The sequence below is a fragment of the Lepidochelys olivacea genome (genome assembly GCF_965140295.1).
Source record: "Lepidochelys olivacea isolate rLepOli2 genome assembly, chromosome: 4".
In the NCBI taxonomy this organism is placed as follows: Eukaryota; Metazoa; Chordata; order Testudines; family Cheloniidae; genus Lepidochelys; species Lepidochelys olivacea.
Window position 1 is genome coordinate 15,179,425 of NC_140414.1, and position 18,429 is coordinate 15,197,853.

At 44.7% G+C, this 18,429-nt stretch overlaps 1 protein-coding gene across 1 annotated transcript in view; it reads right to left on the bottom strand.

Annotated features, from left to right (window-relative positions):
* The window catches only part of LOC311519190 (transmembrane protease serine 11C-like), a gene marked incomplete at its 5' end in the record, with an annotated part of 60,531 nt that continues 42,102 nt past the window's right edge, over window positions 1–18,429 (bottom strand). Inside the window, 5 exons of the mRNA XM_084625477.1 lie at window positions 1–624; window positions 3,815–3,957; window positions 4,797–5,056; window positions 5,791–5,986; window positions 9,986–10,024. Coding sequence (XP_084481603.1) covers window positions 463–624; window positions 3,815–3,957; window positions 4,797–5,056; window positions 5,791–5,986; window positions 9,986–10,024 — 800 coding nt within the window. The 3' untranslated portion in view covers window positions 1–462. The remainder of the gene's footprint in view (window positions 625–3,814; window positions 3,958–4,796; window positions 5,057–5,790; window positions 5,987–9,985; window positions 10,025–18,429) is intronic.

An 18,429-nucleotide genomic window follows, 5' to 3' on the forward strand; every position in this document is an offset into this window, starting at 1 on the left:
TGCAGCCAGTGTCCTGTGATTGATGAACTGTGCTGATAGGCTCTGAAAGGGGGAGCTGTCCAGGCTTGCTTGGCTAGAATAAAAGTAGCTAAGACTTTGGGCCCCAATAGAGGAGGAGGAGGGTAGCAAGGCTGGGGGAATCATCAGACCTTGGGACAGGTAACTCCCCCTTCCTGGGAAAAGTACATACACTTTTTAACTAGTAAAATAAATAAATCAGCAGCTTTTTGCATTTTGATGGGGTGCTTTCCTCTCCTCTAATAGGCTAGAGTGATTCGGAGAGGAGGCAGGTGATCTCACACATTCAGTGTAAATTCATGAGGGGTTATGGCATCTGCAGCAGTGAAGCTAGTGCTTGCTTTGGACAGGGATATAGGGATTAAATGACACCTTGTAGAGTTACAGACGAGTATGACCTGCATACAGCCTGTGTAGCTTAGTCTGGTTGTGACTTCTGCTGCATTAGAGGCCAGTTTTTGAGGTGATCCAGTCGCGATAGTACGTCACTCGTGTGTAGACTCCTGGCTTATTGGGTTTAGCACATTCATCTCCCCAGCTCACTATTCCTGCGAGGTACCACATTCCTCTCAAATCTGGACTAACCAGGGGGCCACCAGAGTCACCCTACGAGAGGAAGAAAAAAGAAATTTAGTGTACCAGAAAGGAAAATATAGCTATTTTCACAGGCAATAGAGTATGGAAAGGGACAGCTTCCTTTGATGAAAGATGGGAAGAGAGCATGATTTAAAGGAACACCATCAACCTGGAATTTAGTCACTTTCCAAAAACCAAGGGTACAGCTATACCGCAAACGAAGGTGTGATTGAAGCACAGGTAGGCATACCCATGTGAGTTTTAATCTAGCTAGCATGGGTAACAACAGTAGTGAAGATGTGGTGACACCAATTTCAGTGTGTGCCAGCAACCAGAGTAGGTATCCAGAGTCTCTGGTGGGCTTGCACTGAGATGGCTAGCCTGTGCCAAAGCCCATGCCACCACAGCTTGGGTGGGGGGAAGGATAGTTCAGTGGTTTGAGCATTAGTCTGCTAAACCCAGGGTTGTGAGTTCAATCCTTGAGGGGGGCATTTAGGGATCTGGGGCAAAAATTGGGGATTGGCCCTGCTTTGAGCTGGGGGTTGGACTAGATGACCTCCTGAGGTCCCTTCCCACCCCAATATTCTATGATTCTAGACTAAAGCTACCATGGGCATGTCTACCTATGCTACACTCACACCTTCATTTGCAGTGCAGATATGCCCTACAGCAGTGGTTCTCAACCAGAGGTACGCATACCCCTGGGGGTACTCAGAGGTCTTCCAGGGGGTACATCAACTCATTAGATATTTGCCTAGTTTTATAGCAGGCTACATAAAAAGCACTAGCAAAGTCAGTACAAACTAAAATTTATTACAGACAAGGACTTGTTTAACCTGCTCTATATAAGATACACTGACATGTAACAGGTTTCAGAGTAGCAGCCATGTTAGTTTGTATCCACAAAAAGAACAGGAGTACTTGTGGCACCTTAGAGACTAACCAATTTATTTGAGCATAAGCTTTCGTGAGCTACAGCTCACTTCATCGGATGCATGCCGTGGAAAATACAGTGGGGAGGATGAAGTGAGCTGTAGCTCACGAAAGCTCATGCTCAAATAAATTTGTTAGTCTCTAAGGTGCCACAAGTCCTCCTGTTCTTTTTACTGGCATGTAAGTACAATATTTATATTCCAATTGATTTATTTTATAATTCTATGGTAAAAATGAGAAAGTCAGCAATTTGTCAGTAATAGTGTGCTGTGACACTTGTATTTTTATGTCTGATTTTGTAAGCAAGTAGTTTTGAAGTGAGGTGAAACTTGGGGTTACACAAGACAAATCAGACTCTTGAAAGGGGTACAGTAGTCTGGAAAGGTTGAGAGCCACTGCCCTACATGATAAGCTGTTTGTGGTTCTTTGCCAGCCATGGAGTCCCCCTGCCAGTTTCTGTGGTTTTACAATCCCATTTCCCAATTATAATTGTTTAAATCTCTCTCTGAACAGGGGAACCTGACTAAGGGCTTGATCTCAAGCCCACTGAAATCAGAGGGAGTCTTTCAGGGGAAACAGTAAAACAGCTGTACACAAAGTGCTGTCAAACGCTTACAGCAAATGGAACAAGAACAATATTTTTCCTGCCATCCTTTTCCTTCTAAATAATCTAGGTGTTACTTGTAACTATAGTAGGTTAAAACTAAGTTTTCAGTCAGAACTGTAGTTTTTAAGTTGATGACATTTCTTAAAATGTTAAACACATTACCCCTCTCAGATTTTAAATTCAGACACTGTGTAAATAGCATTACACATAAATCAGATTGGTCTGGGAAGCTTACAGAATTTCAGGCAAGTTAGTGCTGGTATAACAGTGAATATATTCCCGTCCCCTCCCCAAGTTTACCGAAAAATATAAATGACAGCCCTTCAGCCCTTTTCTATGTGGAGCAGAATGGGAACACAGGAACTAGGTTATCTGGACTGAAGATATTTAGGCCCCAATCCTGCAAAGACTTTTGCATATAATAATTTTGTGCACATTGAATTGAATGGGAATATTCACATGCATAAAGTTAAGCACATGCAAAACTCTTTGCAGGATTGGGGCCATAGTGGAGAGTTGTTAAGTAGTTAGACCCAACATTTAGACAAACTATTCAGAACCTCAATAGAAATTTTAAAAATAGTGCCATGGAGACAGTTTTTGTCTGTATATGTTCCTGGCAGTCATTGCATGTCAAACATTGCAGCATCCCATGTACATCTTGTTGCTTTATAACAATCTTTAATTATTGTTTCAACCAGTTTTCCTGGTCCTGAAGCTGTCTTACTGCTCCGTAATGCCAAAGATCAGCCCTAGCACCTTTTAAAAAAGATAGGTACGTTTGCTGCTCTCCAGACCAGAAATTGATTTTAATGAGTGATTGCATTTTAATGAGCGATTGCTCAGCCACTTCATCCCTAAACTCCTTCAGAATTCTTGAATGGTTACTGTCTGGTCCTGGCTGCCTGCCGCTGCTGAATTTTTTAATGTTTGACACTTCGGTGTCAGAGGATGCCCCATTTTTATCACCTGAAAAAAAGCAGGTCCAGGTTTCACTCAGAGTCAAATCTAGCAGAGACAGTACAAAGTAATTTATTCCTTATGGGACAGATTCTCATTTATACTAAGGCCACTTTATGCCACTCCAGCGGTGTAAACGGGCCTTAAAATAGGCATAATTATAATTAATCTTAACTATGCTGTCATGACTAGCTCTGGCATAACAATTTACTCTCACATTAAGGCCCCTTTATAGAGCAGAGCCTGAGTGTAAATGAGAATCAGGCCCACGTTCTAACAGAAAATAGATCACTTGACAACAAGAAGTCACTAGCTGCATGGCAGGGATGGAGGAAGGCTGAAGCACCAACACGGGGAAGCCAGGAGATGGCAATACTTGTGGGAGCTGATGGGGAGTGACAAACTGTGCAGGCCATTGATGGGAGATAAAGATCACAAGCCAACTTTGAATTACCGGGCTCCAGTTCAATCTTGCACTTTTGGAATTTTACAAGTACTATCCTAGTTCTGTTAATATGAGTTTTATGTGCTAAACTGCATGTAATAAATGTTTTATTTTACAAACCTATTAGCCAGAGTGTCTTGGTTGAATCAGAACCCATATAAACAAAAAACCCAGGGAAGGAGCATACACAGTATTAGTTAAGATTTGGGGATCACTATATTTAATCATTTGAAGTCATTTTCCCTACTAATTCTCAGTATTGAGCTTTGACCTACCTGACAGGCATCTACTCCTCCTTCCAAGTATCCAGCACACAACATCCCAGGTGTGATGACCCCATCGTACACTTCTCTCCTATTGCAAGTGTTTGAGTCTATGAGTTTCACTGTTGCTTCCCGGAGAACATTAGAACTCGAGCCTGAAGGGAAAAAATGACTCTACAAATATAAATCCTTTGCACTAGCTAAGATGTGGAAGAAGCATTTAGCATCTGTTCATGGGTGAGAGTGCTGAGCTGGGTTAAGAGCTGCTCCAGCTTGTACCACTTTTCATAGATGGAAGTAATATACGGGAGGAGTTGTACATACATTCTAATCAACATTATTTTATAGGAAGGGCTTGAAGGGTTCCACAGTAAAGAGCTATGAGAAGATGACACACTCTCATATGAGGATGTAAGGGTAGTATCACTGAGGTGCGAGAGGAGGCCTACCAGTCTATTTACTTCTAAGTACAGTACCATACAATGGAGCACAGGCTAATAATTTCAGCAGGTTACCTGGAGCCAAGATGGCTAGTTCTATGGCTAGTTTTGTTCTGACTGCATGAACCTGAGTAAGCACCTATCTCCAGCTCAGTTTGCACCTCTGCTACATAGGTTATAATACATATCTCACAAAGGTTTTGGGAAACCCAAGTCAAGGTCAGCACCCTGTTGTCATATTCACTGTACAAACACATTGCTAAACAGTGCCTGGAAAAAAGAGCTTGCAATCTAAAATGTTATGGACAGAAACAGAATGTCAGACTCCTCCCTAGTTTCTGTTTCAGTGGCTGGCAGCTGTGTCTTTTTCCAACCCAACATTAGAGAGCAAGTAAATGCGGAATGTGTTTCTAATAGTTACACAAATCTATTCATTTTTTGCAAGTATTAAACAAGATGTGACCACACAGCTGCTCTCAATTAAACAGTTAGTTGGACTCATCATTAATGTAAAACGTCAGATGTTTGGGTTTTTTGCAGATGGACGCACTCACCATCGTTGCTCAGTGCTCCCCAGCCTGTGATGACAGCGTCAGAATTATATGGGAAAATCTGAGATGGATCTGGCAGACAGACGCGATGTACAATATTTGTAAAATCAACTCTTTTCGAGAGTTTCACGACCGCTATATCATAGTTGTGTGCTGGATAACGGTACTTTTCATGGACAATAATAGCCTTGACAAAGTGTTTCATTCTTGAAGGTCTTAAAAGAGTTCCAAAGGTAACGGTCCATACACGTGGGTTATTTGCTCTGGAAAAGATGAAAGAACTTTGTAGATATATTTAAGCCATGGAGATAAAGGTCTCTAAACTTGGTCCAGTGTAGGTAGCTCAAAACCTCACCCATACTTCCCCACAGAATCCTTGGAAGATCTTGGTGGAATGGGGAATTGGACCTACACCATCCCATCTGTATTACTCATTAGCCAAATAATAAATGTGGCCAGGTAGCTTCCCAATACACAAAGTGCATACAGCACACTACAGCAGGTAACCAGAGGTGTTTGCCTTGTCGTTTGCTGACTCTTAATCTATTCCAGTCTTTATATTGCCACACCCTTCAGAAGCAATCAGTCTTCACTATCTCCTTGGCTATTCAAAAAAGGAGTGATGGAACCGTCAAATTCTAACCTCTGCTCCAGGGAACAACTCACACCACTGTCCATAGAAGGAAAGGGATAAGGTGGCCTAATGGCTCAAAAAAACATGTATATTTGAGCCAAGCTGTGATAGCATGAAGACATTCCTCTTGCTCTACCTGACCTTAGGCAGAGCAGCTTCCTTTGGAGCATCTTTCAGAGCCTTTTCCTCAGGGACTATTTTCTCCAGCATCAGAAAGATTGGTCACCGCTCTCTGCCTGAAACCCTGAAACTTTAATACAGCCCTTCCAGGGCTTGGCATTGGTTCTGAATGGAGCACCATTTGATGTGAAGGTCGGTACATACCACATCTTACTGCAGCCTCTTTCAGAGCTGGGAACTTACTTTCTAAAGCAGTGAGCTGCGGACAGAAGCCACGTGTTGCTGATCAGTGTTGCACCACAACGGTGGATGTTGTTCTGCTGTAAACTCGCTTGCCATGGCCAGTCCCCAAGCTCTGCAGATGCCACCCCTCCGACTATTCTTTTTGATGTTGAGGATGATTTTGATTTTGCTGATCTATTCTGTTGTAACCCGCAGACTGTCAAAATGGGGAGAGAGAAAATAAGTCATTTCTCAATGTACTAATTGTGCTTGTTGATGCCTCTAGGCACATGTACAAAATGTACCATAAGAGAAAATGCAATTAGACCCTGTAATGACATGTCAAACTCAAAACGCTCCCTGAAATGGAGGCTGTCCACACCCACCCCTTCAAGTAAAAGTCTGAGAAAACAGATGAGTCTTGTGGAGAGCCATGAAGGTCAACCAACTCAGGCTCAATTGCATAACTAAGGGGAGCAAATTCTAGAGTCAGGAGCCCTTCACCCTGTACCCCACCCCCAGGGATTGTCAGTTTGAATGTCGCAGCTGGTCTCAGTTGCTGGGATAAAGCATCTCTCTAAGATAGGCGGGACCCATACCATGTAGTATTTTACAGAAAAAGCAGCACCTTAAGTTTCAGCCAGACAGGATGTGGAAGGCAGTGCAACATATGGAGCGTGCATGCAACGCTCTCTCAGTGAAACACTACTATAGAAGCTGGCAGCTGCAATTTGCACCAACTGAAGTTTCCAAATGGTCCTTGAGTGTAGCCTCAAGTAGAGCACGTTGCACTAATCCAAGCCAGAAGTGACAAAGGCATGGATAACCATAGTGAGGTGTGCATCTGGCAAGAAAGATGACAAGATCTTTGCCAAGAGGAGACAAAGACAAGATTCTTGGTTTCTGCTACTACCTGGAAATCCAGGAGTAGCTGACAGTCTGTCAGGTGTAAGGCCCTCAGCTGCACCTACTCAGTACTCCTGATACCTTAATGAGCCAGCTAGGCTGCCTGATGGGCTGCCCTGCCTGATTGGCTGAGAAAGCCAGAAGGCCAGTTCTTAAACCTAGCAGCGGCAGTAGCTTGCTGGCTGCTCAACACACATGTCCACGGACTCTCTGCCTTTTTGTGCTCATCTCTCCGAGCCCTGCTCCTGCTCTGCTCTGCCACAGCTCCAGCCCAGATCCTGACCAGCCTTGTTCCCATCCTGTCCCAGCCCCGCTCCTGCGTTCCCTGACTCGGGGTAATCTGGTTCCAATCCTCGGCTCTGGCTCCTGACTCCGACCCTGTCTCGACCCCAGGCTCTGGAATTCAGCCTCCAACCGCTAGGCCTGACTGCCTGTGACCTGGTCTCCTGACAGTTCGAGCAGCCCAAATTCTAAAACAGGGGAACTAGGCTGACAAGGTTCCAGATCAGTGGCTAGTACAGATCCCTCCTGGCCAATCTTTCCCTGCTCCTATTTCTGCTGTGCCCGCAGTTGTTCCCCACTGACCAATGCAGAGTGGGGCTCGTTATTAGCCGGCTGACTGGGGAAGTTGTGGCCTGGGCATTCCCATTCCTAAAGAAAGTAAGCCCACTCCTGGGCCAGCTTGAAGACTTCATTCAAACCACGGCCATGATCTTCGAGGGTAGAGCCGAGAGCACCCTTCGGGCATCACGGCAGCGACCTCAGCATGTTGCTAAGTATGCCAGAGCTCCGCTGCTTGGTAGCAGAGATTGAATGGAATGAGGCCACGCAGTATTATCATTTCTGCTTCAGCCTAAATGATGACATCAAAGATGAGCTCACACAAGTGGACTCCCCGCCTACTTATTGACCTCAGTATAAAGATTGACAACTGCCTGATGGAACGCAGCCAGGAAAGTAGCTCAGCTTCCCAGCTCCTGCCAGTCCTCCTGTCTCCAGCCCACCAACCTTCAGTGCTTTCCCCACAGCCCAAACCCATGCAGCTCAACAGAGAAAATGCAGCATCAAGCATCGGGACTATACCTGTACTGTGGAAGACCAGGGCACTTCGCATTGGACTGCCCTGTGAAGGTCCACTCTGCACCCTTCTCAGGGAATGCCAAGCTGCAGCCCCCAGAGAGTACCTGCCTCTTATTGGTACCCAGCATCCATACCTGTCTGCCGATACATTGGGAATGACTAGGTGTGTACTGACATCTCCAACTCCCTCTGCAAGCCCACACCCCTCCATCTCCAAGGTCCACCTGGAGGTACTGGTGGATTCTGATGCCTCTGGCAACTTCATGGATCAGGACTTTGTATGAGTCTATCAGATCCCCACCCAACGCAAGGACACTCCAGACTTGGTAGAATCTATTGATGGCTCGCTCATTTCATCAGGCCCAGTTACCCCCCAGACCACACCCCTGAATGTAATGACTCTCCAGGGTCACCAAGAAACCCTTCAGTTTGGACTTATCTGAGCACCACACTTTCCAGTTGTTCTCAGCATGCCCTGGCTCACTACTCATGATCCACGCATTCACTGGCGGGCAGGCACAATACAGTTTGGCTCCCCACATTGCCAACAATTCTGTCCCTGGAATCCAAATATGGGGATCGTAGACTGGGAGCCTTCCTTGAGATTCCGAGTCTGAGCAAGTTAATCCCCAGGGAGTCTTATTACCCATTGCAGTCCACTACACTGCCTCCATGTTACCACTTAAATGTAAAGATTTTCCCGATGTGTTCGAGAAACAGAATGCAGATGTTTTGCCACTCCATTACAGCTATAACTGTCCCATCATCTTTCAGCCCACTCCAATCCTCTTTGTCCACATCTGCTTCCTTTCGGAGCCAGAACTTCAGGCTCTCCACGACTACCTCCAGGAATATCTACAAAAGTGGTTTATCCGTCCTTCCATGTCTCCAGCTGGGGCTCCAATTTTCTTTGAGACGAAAAAAGATGAATCAATAAGGCATTGTGTGTTGACTATCAGGTGTTAAACAAAGTCACAATTCTAAATCAATGTCCTCTCCCTCTCATTAACGTGCTTTTACAAAAGACTCCGCTCTGCAATGGTTTTTACTAAGCTGGACCTTCACGGGGCCTATAACTTTGTCCCAAATAGAGAGGGAGATGAGTGGAAGACCTCCTTCCATATCTGGTACAGACACTGAGCGCCTGGTCATGCCATTCAGCCTGTGCAATGCCCCAGCAACATTTCAGTACTTCATAAACAATATCTTCAGAGATGTGTTAGACTGCCATGTAGTCATTTATCTGGATGACATACTCATCTTTTCTGACGATCAGGCTTCTCATGATCAGCATGTCCATGGCATCCTAGACTTTGTCAATGCCATCTATATGCAAAGCCCAAAAAATGCAAATTTTTTGACCTGGATACAATAGAATTCCTTGGTTACTTATCTCCTCTGAGGCAATAACCAGGGACGCATGCAAGGTGGTAGTCACCTCCGACTGTGCTGCACCAAAGGACACCAGTGGGGTCCAATGGTTCCTAGGTTTTTCTAACTTCTACCGGTAGTTTATTGAGGGATTTTCCACCCTAGTTGCTCCTCTGACCACTCTTCTGTGAAAAGGAGTCTGGTTCACCTAGTCCTTGGAAACCCATATAGTAGAGAGAGGGGAATGGTGTTTCTACTGGAAGTGGCCAGGTTTCTTGTCCAAGTGCTCACAGCCCACAAGAACCTGGAATATCTTCGAGCAGCCAGATATTTCAACCAACAACAGATCCACTGGTCCCTCTTCTTCATCCAGCTTGACATCATAATTCCCTATTGCCCAGGAGTCAGAAATGGGAAGGCTGACGCTCTGTGCCATAAGGCTGAGTACCTGGAACAGGTGAGAAGACTCCCTCTGCAATTCTAAAGGCATCCAACTTCATCAATGGCACAGCAGAAAACAGTGTAATGGAGTCACATCAGCTCAGATCCGCCAGACTCTGGAGAATGTGGACACCTCATTCGGGCAAGCCTCACGCAGGGTGGGAGGCTCAGGTGAGCCCCGTGTAGTGTCCCGTTTTCCCTTTGGGAAATATGGTCACCCTAGTAAAACCAGAAGGAATTGGGAAGATGCATCCCCCATGACTGTGCAAGGCTCCTAAGTTCACTGCGGCTCTGTGTCAAGTGTAAGGTCAAATCATTCAAGAGAAAAAGAGGAAGCTTTTAAAGGGCCAGAAAAATGCTCAGAGACTATTTTTTAAAATAGTCAGGGAATTGCCAACCATGCAGTGCTTTCACTTACAGTCATTGAAGAGGGTTTCAGCTCTCTCTCTCCTCAGATCTGAAATAAACAAACAAACAGAGTGAGTTCAGCACAGCCAGGGCTTTTTAACCTATTAATGCAGCTTAAATTAGTCCCAGCCCACAGTAAAGGGTGGGGTGGAGCTGAACTGCTACAGAGGAATCATCTGGAGGTGGAATATTTCCCGCTGTGCATCCACTACTATATCCCCTGATGGGGTACAACTTGGTCTCTCTCGAAACAGCCAGCCATCTCCTATGGACCAGAGCACAGGGTCTGAAATTCTGCCCGGGCACTGCAGAAGGCTCCGTATGCTCCCCCCACCACACTCTGCAGCAGCGTAAGGGTCAGACACAATCTGGCCCTGAGACTGTGAGCTCTTCAGGGCAGATACCATGGCACAGCTCCCCAGTGGGTGTAGTTCGTCAGCGTTGGCTCTGACTTCAATGGAGCTAAGACAACTTCCCCCACCTGAGGATCTGCTCCCACAGCTTCTTATTTGGACTGGGAGGTGCCTGGCACAATTTTGGAGGCGGAAATCAATAAATAAAATTAATACTAATAATTTGGTGTGTAATTGTGGGGCATTGATGGCACTGTTGAAATACTTTCCTCCCCCAATTCATTACATCATATCTATGGTGTGATTCAGCACTCGCTGAAGTCTGTGTAAAGGTTGTCAGTGATGTTAATGGGCACAGGGTCAGGCCCACAAACATCAATATAGTCCCCTGGCTACAACACCCCCTTTCTAACCGGAGCCTCATTCCTGGTTACTTGCAGGCCAGTGGAAAAACGCACCTGTTCAATAACATTTTGAAGTTGTCCAGTGACTCTTGAACAGCAACCAACACCTAGTATCACCCGATACCGATCCTCATCCACGTCCCTCTCCTCTGCCTTCTCTACCGTCACCGAGTATCACCCGATGCCTATCCTCATCCATGTCCCTCTCCTCTGCCTTCTCTTTACCTTACTCTATCTGGGTTCTGATCAAAAACCAACACCAATCAGTGGGGATCTTTCCACTGAATTCAATGGGCTTTGGATCACATACCTTGTCTGTTGTTTCAGAGTAGCAGCCGTGTTAGTCTGTATTCGCAAAAAGAAAAGGAGGACTTGTGGCACCTTAGAGACTAACCAATTTATTAGAGCATAAGCTTTCGTGTCTGTTGTGTTAATAATCAGTGGCATTCTGCTTCTAGGCTTGACACTCCTTTCTATATGTTCAGTGAATTCAGTTTGTTTGCAGTCAGCAACTACTGCATCTAGGCTAATTAATTTCTTTACATTAAGTTAAAAAAAGGTATGTTATGATACAAAAACCAAAACCCACCTGTCCACACACACGTCTTAACTTCTGCGAGCATTAGCAGAGGGAAAGATAATGTTAAAGAAATAGACTGCTGTCATTGTGCAGCTGCTGTGTTACTTTGTAGGGATGGGGGAAATTATTTATGACTGAATTTAAACAACGATTCACTGTTCTTCTTTGTAGTGGAAGATTATTGGCATAATCAAGGTAGATGATTTTGATCAGTGATCAAGTGGCCACTTGTGGGCTCCAAACACAGTATAAGAGTTCACTCTTGTACACACTCCACTGCAAAGGATAAATCCATAACTAGGCTCAGAAGGGTTTGATTTTAACGTTATGGATTTTGAGGGATAACATTGATGTTTATTTCCAAAATATAGTCATTCAAAATTTACTGATTTAAAACACTAACAGCCAGATTTTCACAAGTGCTCAGCCCTCAGCAGCTCCCACTGAAAATGTTGTTTCATGGGTTACGCAATGAGAAGAATGGGAGTATTCATTTCTTACTAATTTCCAGCCAGATGCAATTAACAGCAAAGAAGTGCCCGCACCTCTTCTCTACAGCTGCAAGATATAAGAAGCTTTCAGCATTCCCTCTTTGTTAATCTCAAATATTGACAACGGACTCCTTTTTCTTTTTGCCACTCTTGGGATGGAGAGACATGTAACTATTAAAAGCTTAAGTATAAAGCCTGCAATTAATTACCATCACTTACATTAGGTTGCAAAACCAATCGGGGAGACAAACGAATCAGCCAGCCTGTTCCAGCCAGTGCCAGAAGCAATTCAGTTGGTATGTTTTCACTGATCTGAGTTTTGCTGTGAGTCTCGCATCTGTACTGCTAAGCAGCTGTCTCTCTCTCTCTCTACTTCCCCTTCTAGCACCTGATAGTTGCCTAGGTTATTTATGTTGGAAGTGGCACCTACCTTATACTAGGCCAAATTCAGCTGTGACTTATACTTGTTGCCTTCAGGGGGGTTGCATGGATGTAACTGAAAGGAGAATTTGGCCACTTACTTTTTGCCTTTTTGGGAAGGTGTAAAGGTCTACAAGGAAACTAATGTATGTTCCCTCTGTCTGTACAGCTTCATTTTTAGCATGTTTTATGATATTCCATATAAACTAGGGCTGTGCAGATCATGCAAAGTCATGTCAACCCTCCACTGGGGCGGGCAGCATGATGGGAGGTGCCTGCAAAGTACATGAGCGTATGTCCTAAGGTAGGAGTGTTACTTTTTTGTGGGGGAGGGGACAGCTGCACAGTGGCCTGGCCCATGCCCTCTACACCGAAGGCTGGGAGTGAAGTGGCATAGGAAACACTGCAGGAGCTCATCCCCACCAAAGGTCCCTCTAGGACTGGGAAAGGGACCCCTCATGTGATCAGATCACTGGCGTCAGGACTGCTTTGAGCCACTAGCGTGTCACAAAGCAGGCTTTGCACTGTAGAGAATTGGAGCTCAGGTCAAAAATTTCAAACATGGGTTTATAAAGTTAGGTGACAAAGGCCAAAACCAGGGGCCTAAAATTAGAGCATCTGTGAGGATTCAGAAGCCTTAAATACGTGGCATGATTTTCACAAGTGATGAGCATGAGCAGCACCCATTTAAAAAAAAAAAAAAAAAAAAAAAAACAATGGGAGCTGCTGGGTACTCGGCCCTTATTGTTGTGCTTCCATATGGATTTAGGTGTCTTGGCAACATGCATAATTTGAAAAGTTTGGCCTTAGTTTTTCCCCCTTCTCTGTGGTTTTTTTTAATGTATTTTGAGTGAAGTTAAGGCCCTAAAAGGAACTGGATGGATAGCCTCACAAGGTGAATCCACAGCATCATCAACAGCTGGACTTCCGCATGGTTCCCTGCCAACATGCCTCAGCCCTGTCTCCAAAGGGTGCTTATTTATTCCATAACCTTGCTGATCAGGCTAGCAATTAGGGCCAACTGTGCTGTTCTGTCCTGTCTTCTTGGGCCAAGACCAAACCACTGTCTCCTAATGTCCTGGGACCGACATGGCTACAACAACACTATTTATATCATTCAGTCTTTCTGAACTGGGAATAGTTTCCTAAATGTGTAAAGACCTTTAAGTAATACAGTTGCCCTCACATGTAACCAATTAAGAAATCTTGAAAGCCACTTTGTGAATTATTAGTTTCAGTCTCCTATAAATCAGATAACTGAGGTATAAATTTCATTTTTAATTGCAAGTATATGTACTTAAGCAGATATCGAAAGTGAAAGAATATGTTTAGATTGTTAATAGGGTATTACAGACCAACAACGAAGGGTGGAATTTTCCAAGGAGCTGAAGGTAGCTGGGTACCCACCTTCTGTTGGGTATTTGTACATTCCAGCCTACCTTTTTAAAATTTCAGAGGTATGAATGTTTCAGAGATTTAAAGTTTCATAAACGAACGCTGTATAATGAATGTGATTTGCTCCTCACTAGGAATGTCCAGAGAGGATATATAGAGAAAAATATATTCATATTTTAATGTTGCTAAACAACATTTCAGTGTCAGTATCAGAAAAGCTAGTCTTTTACCTCTTACTGATTTTCTTTTTGGTTGCAGGGGCCATTGTTTGTATGAAGGAAGGAAAAAATAAAGTGTAAGATCCCCATTAACATAAATGGAGCCTGGATTTCACTCAGGTAGTTTACACAGTGCAAATGTATGCATAACTAGGAAGACTCATGCATGTCAACAGTTTTGCACAGGTAACTGCATTATCTTCTAGGCACACGAATTTCCCATTTCAGTTCCACTAGGAACTTTTATTTTCCCCAGTAGTTTCTGCGTGCAATTTTTGCATAAATATGAACAGAACTGGTGCTTTTAAAGGCAATCTAATAATATAGCTTGCTCCTGTATATTCGAAAGTGTTTCCAGGTACTGCACCCAAACGTGCAGGGTAGTGACGATTAAAATGAAAAATATTAAGAAAGAAAAATATGGACACCCAAACCATCACTAAGCCATCTGGGGCATAGGACTGAATCAAAGATATTTGTGCTTCTTTATCTGAAATAAAAGTAAGCCCCTCAAAAGCTAAGTTTTCTGGCACTGTAAAAGTGAAATGGGTATTAATTCCAATCGAAACAGCCCTTCTTTAAGTGGCAAAGTCTTCACTGTTTAAGATGCACAGATGCAGTTAAACATTTGTACAAAGACCACATATTTCTGTTGGCAAGTGAAATTGGCACTAGGGATAGGCTAGCTAGTGGGGTAAAACAATAAATCTCCGAATCTTTGCCAAGTATTCAAACTGACCCCACACTACAGCTCTTGGGGGGGAGGGTCCTGAAATTTAGTAATTAACCCCCAATATTGATTTTGGGCACCTCTGTACTTCAAGGTTCCAGGCAGATGAGAAGAAAACATGAACAGGATGATCCAGATGGACAATAAAGAGTACTGGAAATCTCATGACAGACTATGCAGTTTTACAGGCGTATATCCCAATCCTGCAAACTTTTATAGCGCTTGGGTAACTTTAAGTATGTGAGTAGTCCCATTGCAGGATTAGGGCCTTAAACAGTTTGGACAGTTCTAAAAGGGTGTGATAAGAAATCCAGTGTTGTAGGTGCTTAACTGAGCCAACCCTCTTGCCCTTTTTAGAATTTCTCCTGTCACTAAGCAATAGACAATTGATCACCACTACTGAGGTCTGGTCATGCTGAGCAAGCCCCAGACACCCAATGAAATAAAGAAAAGGAGTACTTGTGGCACCTTAGAGACTAACCAATTTATTTATTTATGCTCAAATAAATTGGTTAGTCTCTAAGGTGCCACAAGTACTCCTTTTCTTTTTGCGAATACAGACTAACAGGCTGTAACTCTGAAATGAAATAAAGCTTCATCTTTGCCTTTTGTGATCAGTTAAAAATAGAAAGACAAAAAGTTAGGCAAACTCTCAAGGTTCATCTAGAGATTTATTCACCTTTGTGTTGCGTAGGAAAAGTCGAGTCCAAGCCCAATCTGTCACTATAGTGTGAGGAGAAGGAGTGTTTCTGAAGAACAAGCTCAGGGTCTAGCCATGGCTGCAGAAGCAGGGAAGCAAATGTCATACCTGTAGCAGGAGTACGTGGTTTTGCTGCACAAGGAAAACAGGCCATGAAGAACGCAGCATGCGCTGTTGTAACTGCACAACCAGTCCATGCCAAGCCACTGGCTTAGGTGGAAAGATTCCTGCTCTACAATACTTCTTAGATCCTCTGTACAACACGGCCTCTATACGGGGGGGTAAGGGAAGGTCTGGCCCACTATACATTACCCCTTCTAACAAACAGCACACCTCTGATTTCCAACCATTTCCACAATAAACTCCTCAAAAGGGGACCACAAACTATACCTTGCAACATTAAGCCTTGCCTTAAGGGGACCAGAACTTGCAGTCTTTAATAACAGTTTGTGACAGGATAGGGAGACCCCATCCAGCGCGGGGTGAGTTCACCCTGTCCTTCAAGCTGCCCTCTGTCTCCAGGACGTGAGACCTAAGGGCAGGAGTCCATAGAGATGCTTTGATCCGTAGGGTTTTAAGGCCCAATGGCTGGAATCTATGGAATCGCCTTGCTCCAAAGGGCAATAGGGTCACGTGACCCACATCCGGGGGGGGGGGGCAGCCCTTCTCTGCCGGGCAGTAAGGCCTAGCTGCCAGAGTCCATAGGGGTATCTCGGGGTTTGCAAGGCAGTAAGGCCCAATGGCCAAAGTCAACAGAGATACCCTGGGTCTACAGGGCAGTAAGGCCTAGCAGCCAGAGTCATTAATGATACTCTGGATTCACCAGCAGCCAGGTCTAGTGGCCAGAGTCGACGGAGATACCCCTCCGGGCACGGCTGTATGTCCTACTGGCTAGAGTCAATAAAGTTGCCCTCCAGGCAGGGCTGTATAGCCTAACAGCCGGAGCCACCTTCTGGGCGCAGCTATATAGCCTAGTGGCCAGAGTCAATAAAGTCGCTCTCTGGGCGGGGTTGTACAGCCCAGCAGTCGGAGTCACTAAAGTTGCCCTCTGAGTGGGGCTGTATGGTCAAGCAGGGGCATGGTGGCCAAGTAGGAGGATCTGGGCCATCCCTGCTCCACTGAGTCCCAGCCCAGGGCCTTGGCAGTGGCGAGTGTGTCTGTCACTGGGTCAGCGGGGATCCATCCGCAACACTCAGGACAATGGTTCCTGTAGTTCTGACCTCCCTGGGGTGTCCATAGGTAGCTGGGCATCTGTGTGGGTCTCAGCACCTCTGGCTTCTGTGGTCCAGGGCCCCAGTGGTTCCTGGACAGGAGCTGGCAAGGAGCTTCCGGCAGTCAGCCCAGCCAGGCTGCTCCCTTTTATACCGCTGCTACAGCTGGAGCATGCCCAGTAGGGATGTGGGGGTGTGGCTTCCTCTGCCCACAGTGAGGAGTTAACCCTTCCCCGTCCAGTGCGGTGTGAGTTCACCCCATCACACAGTTAAATATTATCAGTCTATTAATGTATCTTCCAGCCAGCTTTTGCATACACGTTGAATAGCGTCTGGTTGTTTCTTTCTGCAGGTGCACTGTTTTTGTACTCCAGTTCCATCCAGAGACATGTTGAGGCGCAACAATCTCTCACCAATGCTTCAGAAATCAGTCTCATCTCTTGTTTTCTTCTCAGCAGATCAGTAGGGAGGAAGGATGGGCCAGTAGTGACGGTGCTAGCCTGGGGCCATGTCTAAATGAGTGAACTTACAGCAACACAGCTGTACTGATGCAGGTGTGCCACTGTAAGATCGCTTGTGTAGCCTCTCTATGCCAATGGGAGAGAGCTCTCCCTTCAACATAATAAAACTACATCAACAAAACGTTTTTTCACACCCCTGAGTGACATACATTTTACCAGCATAAGTGGTAGTGTAGACATGGCACTCAGAAGACTAGGGTTCCAGTCTTTGCTCCACTACGGACTTGGGCAAGTTCCCCTGTTAGTCTCTCTGTGCCCCAGTTCCCCATCTGCCCAATGGGGATAACAGCACTGCCCTGCCTCACAGGTGGTTGTGAGAATGAATACAGTAAAGATTGAGACTTGCTCAGGAGCTACATTAATAAAGGTACATGGAAGTATCGTGAAAGTTGGGGTCTCTCATTACTGTGGTGTTCTAGGAGTGTACCAGAAAACACAGAGACCAGATTCCTGGGGGTGGGCAGGGACTCTGGACAAAGCTGGGATAAATTCATCCCACTGCATACTTATGGAATAAACACAGTAAACTCTCTCCTGAAAACACACTTCTGATTCTGCTGACTATGTTTGAATTTTAATTTCCTCCTGAAAGTTGAGCAATTTTGTGACAATTGCCTGAGGGAATTTATCTGCAGATGATATAATTCTCAGCACATGCCCCACTTGCACTGAGCAGGGCTGAGGCAGGCAGAGGATGGTGTGAAAGTTAAGACAAAATATCACTGCTTTTCTTCTCTGGGTGCCCCGTTCACTCCCCTACCAATGTCAGTGGGAGTTGCACACAGACCTATGATTTTTTCTGTCAACAAAATTGTAATCCTGTCCTTCTCAACTTTTATTTAGGAAGGCTGTCACTATTTTAACTCAGATTTATCGGTCACAATTTATATTAAGCTTCCATGTGTGAAAGGTTTATAAAGGGTTACTAAATGATTTCTAGATTTCACAAGCATGTTACATGAGTATCACGTGTTACAGATTGTTAGAAGCACATCAAAAGGTGTTATAGTTATAAGCAATCTATTGACCTGTTAGACTCTATAACAATGAATTAACCATTTACTGGAAATATCTATTAATCATTAAACCACCCATAATAAGTAGTTTATAATTGCATCTGTTCCAGACTGGGATGTGTTTGGAACAAGTTGATTAATTAAATAGTGATACATCACCAGGACTAGATGGTATTCATCCAAGAGTACTGAAGGAACTCAAATTCTGTACCAGATGACTGGAGGATAGCTAATGTGACATCAATTTAAAAAAACAACAACTCCAGAAGCAATCCTGGCAGTTACAGGCCATAAGTCTAACTTCAGTACCAGGCAAATTGGTTGAAACTATAGTAAAGAACAGAATTATCAGACACATAAATGAACACGATTTGATGGGGAAGAGTCAACAAAAGTCCCTTTTGTAAAGGGAAAT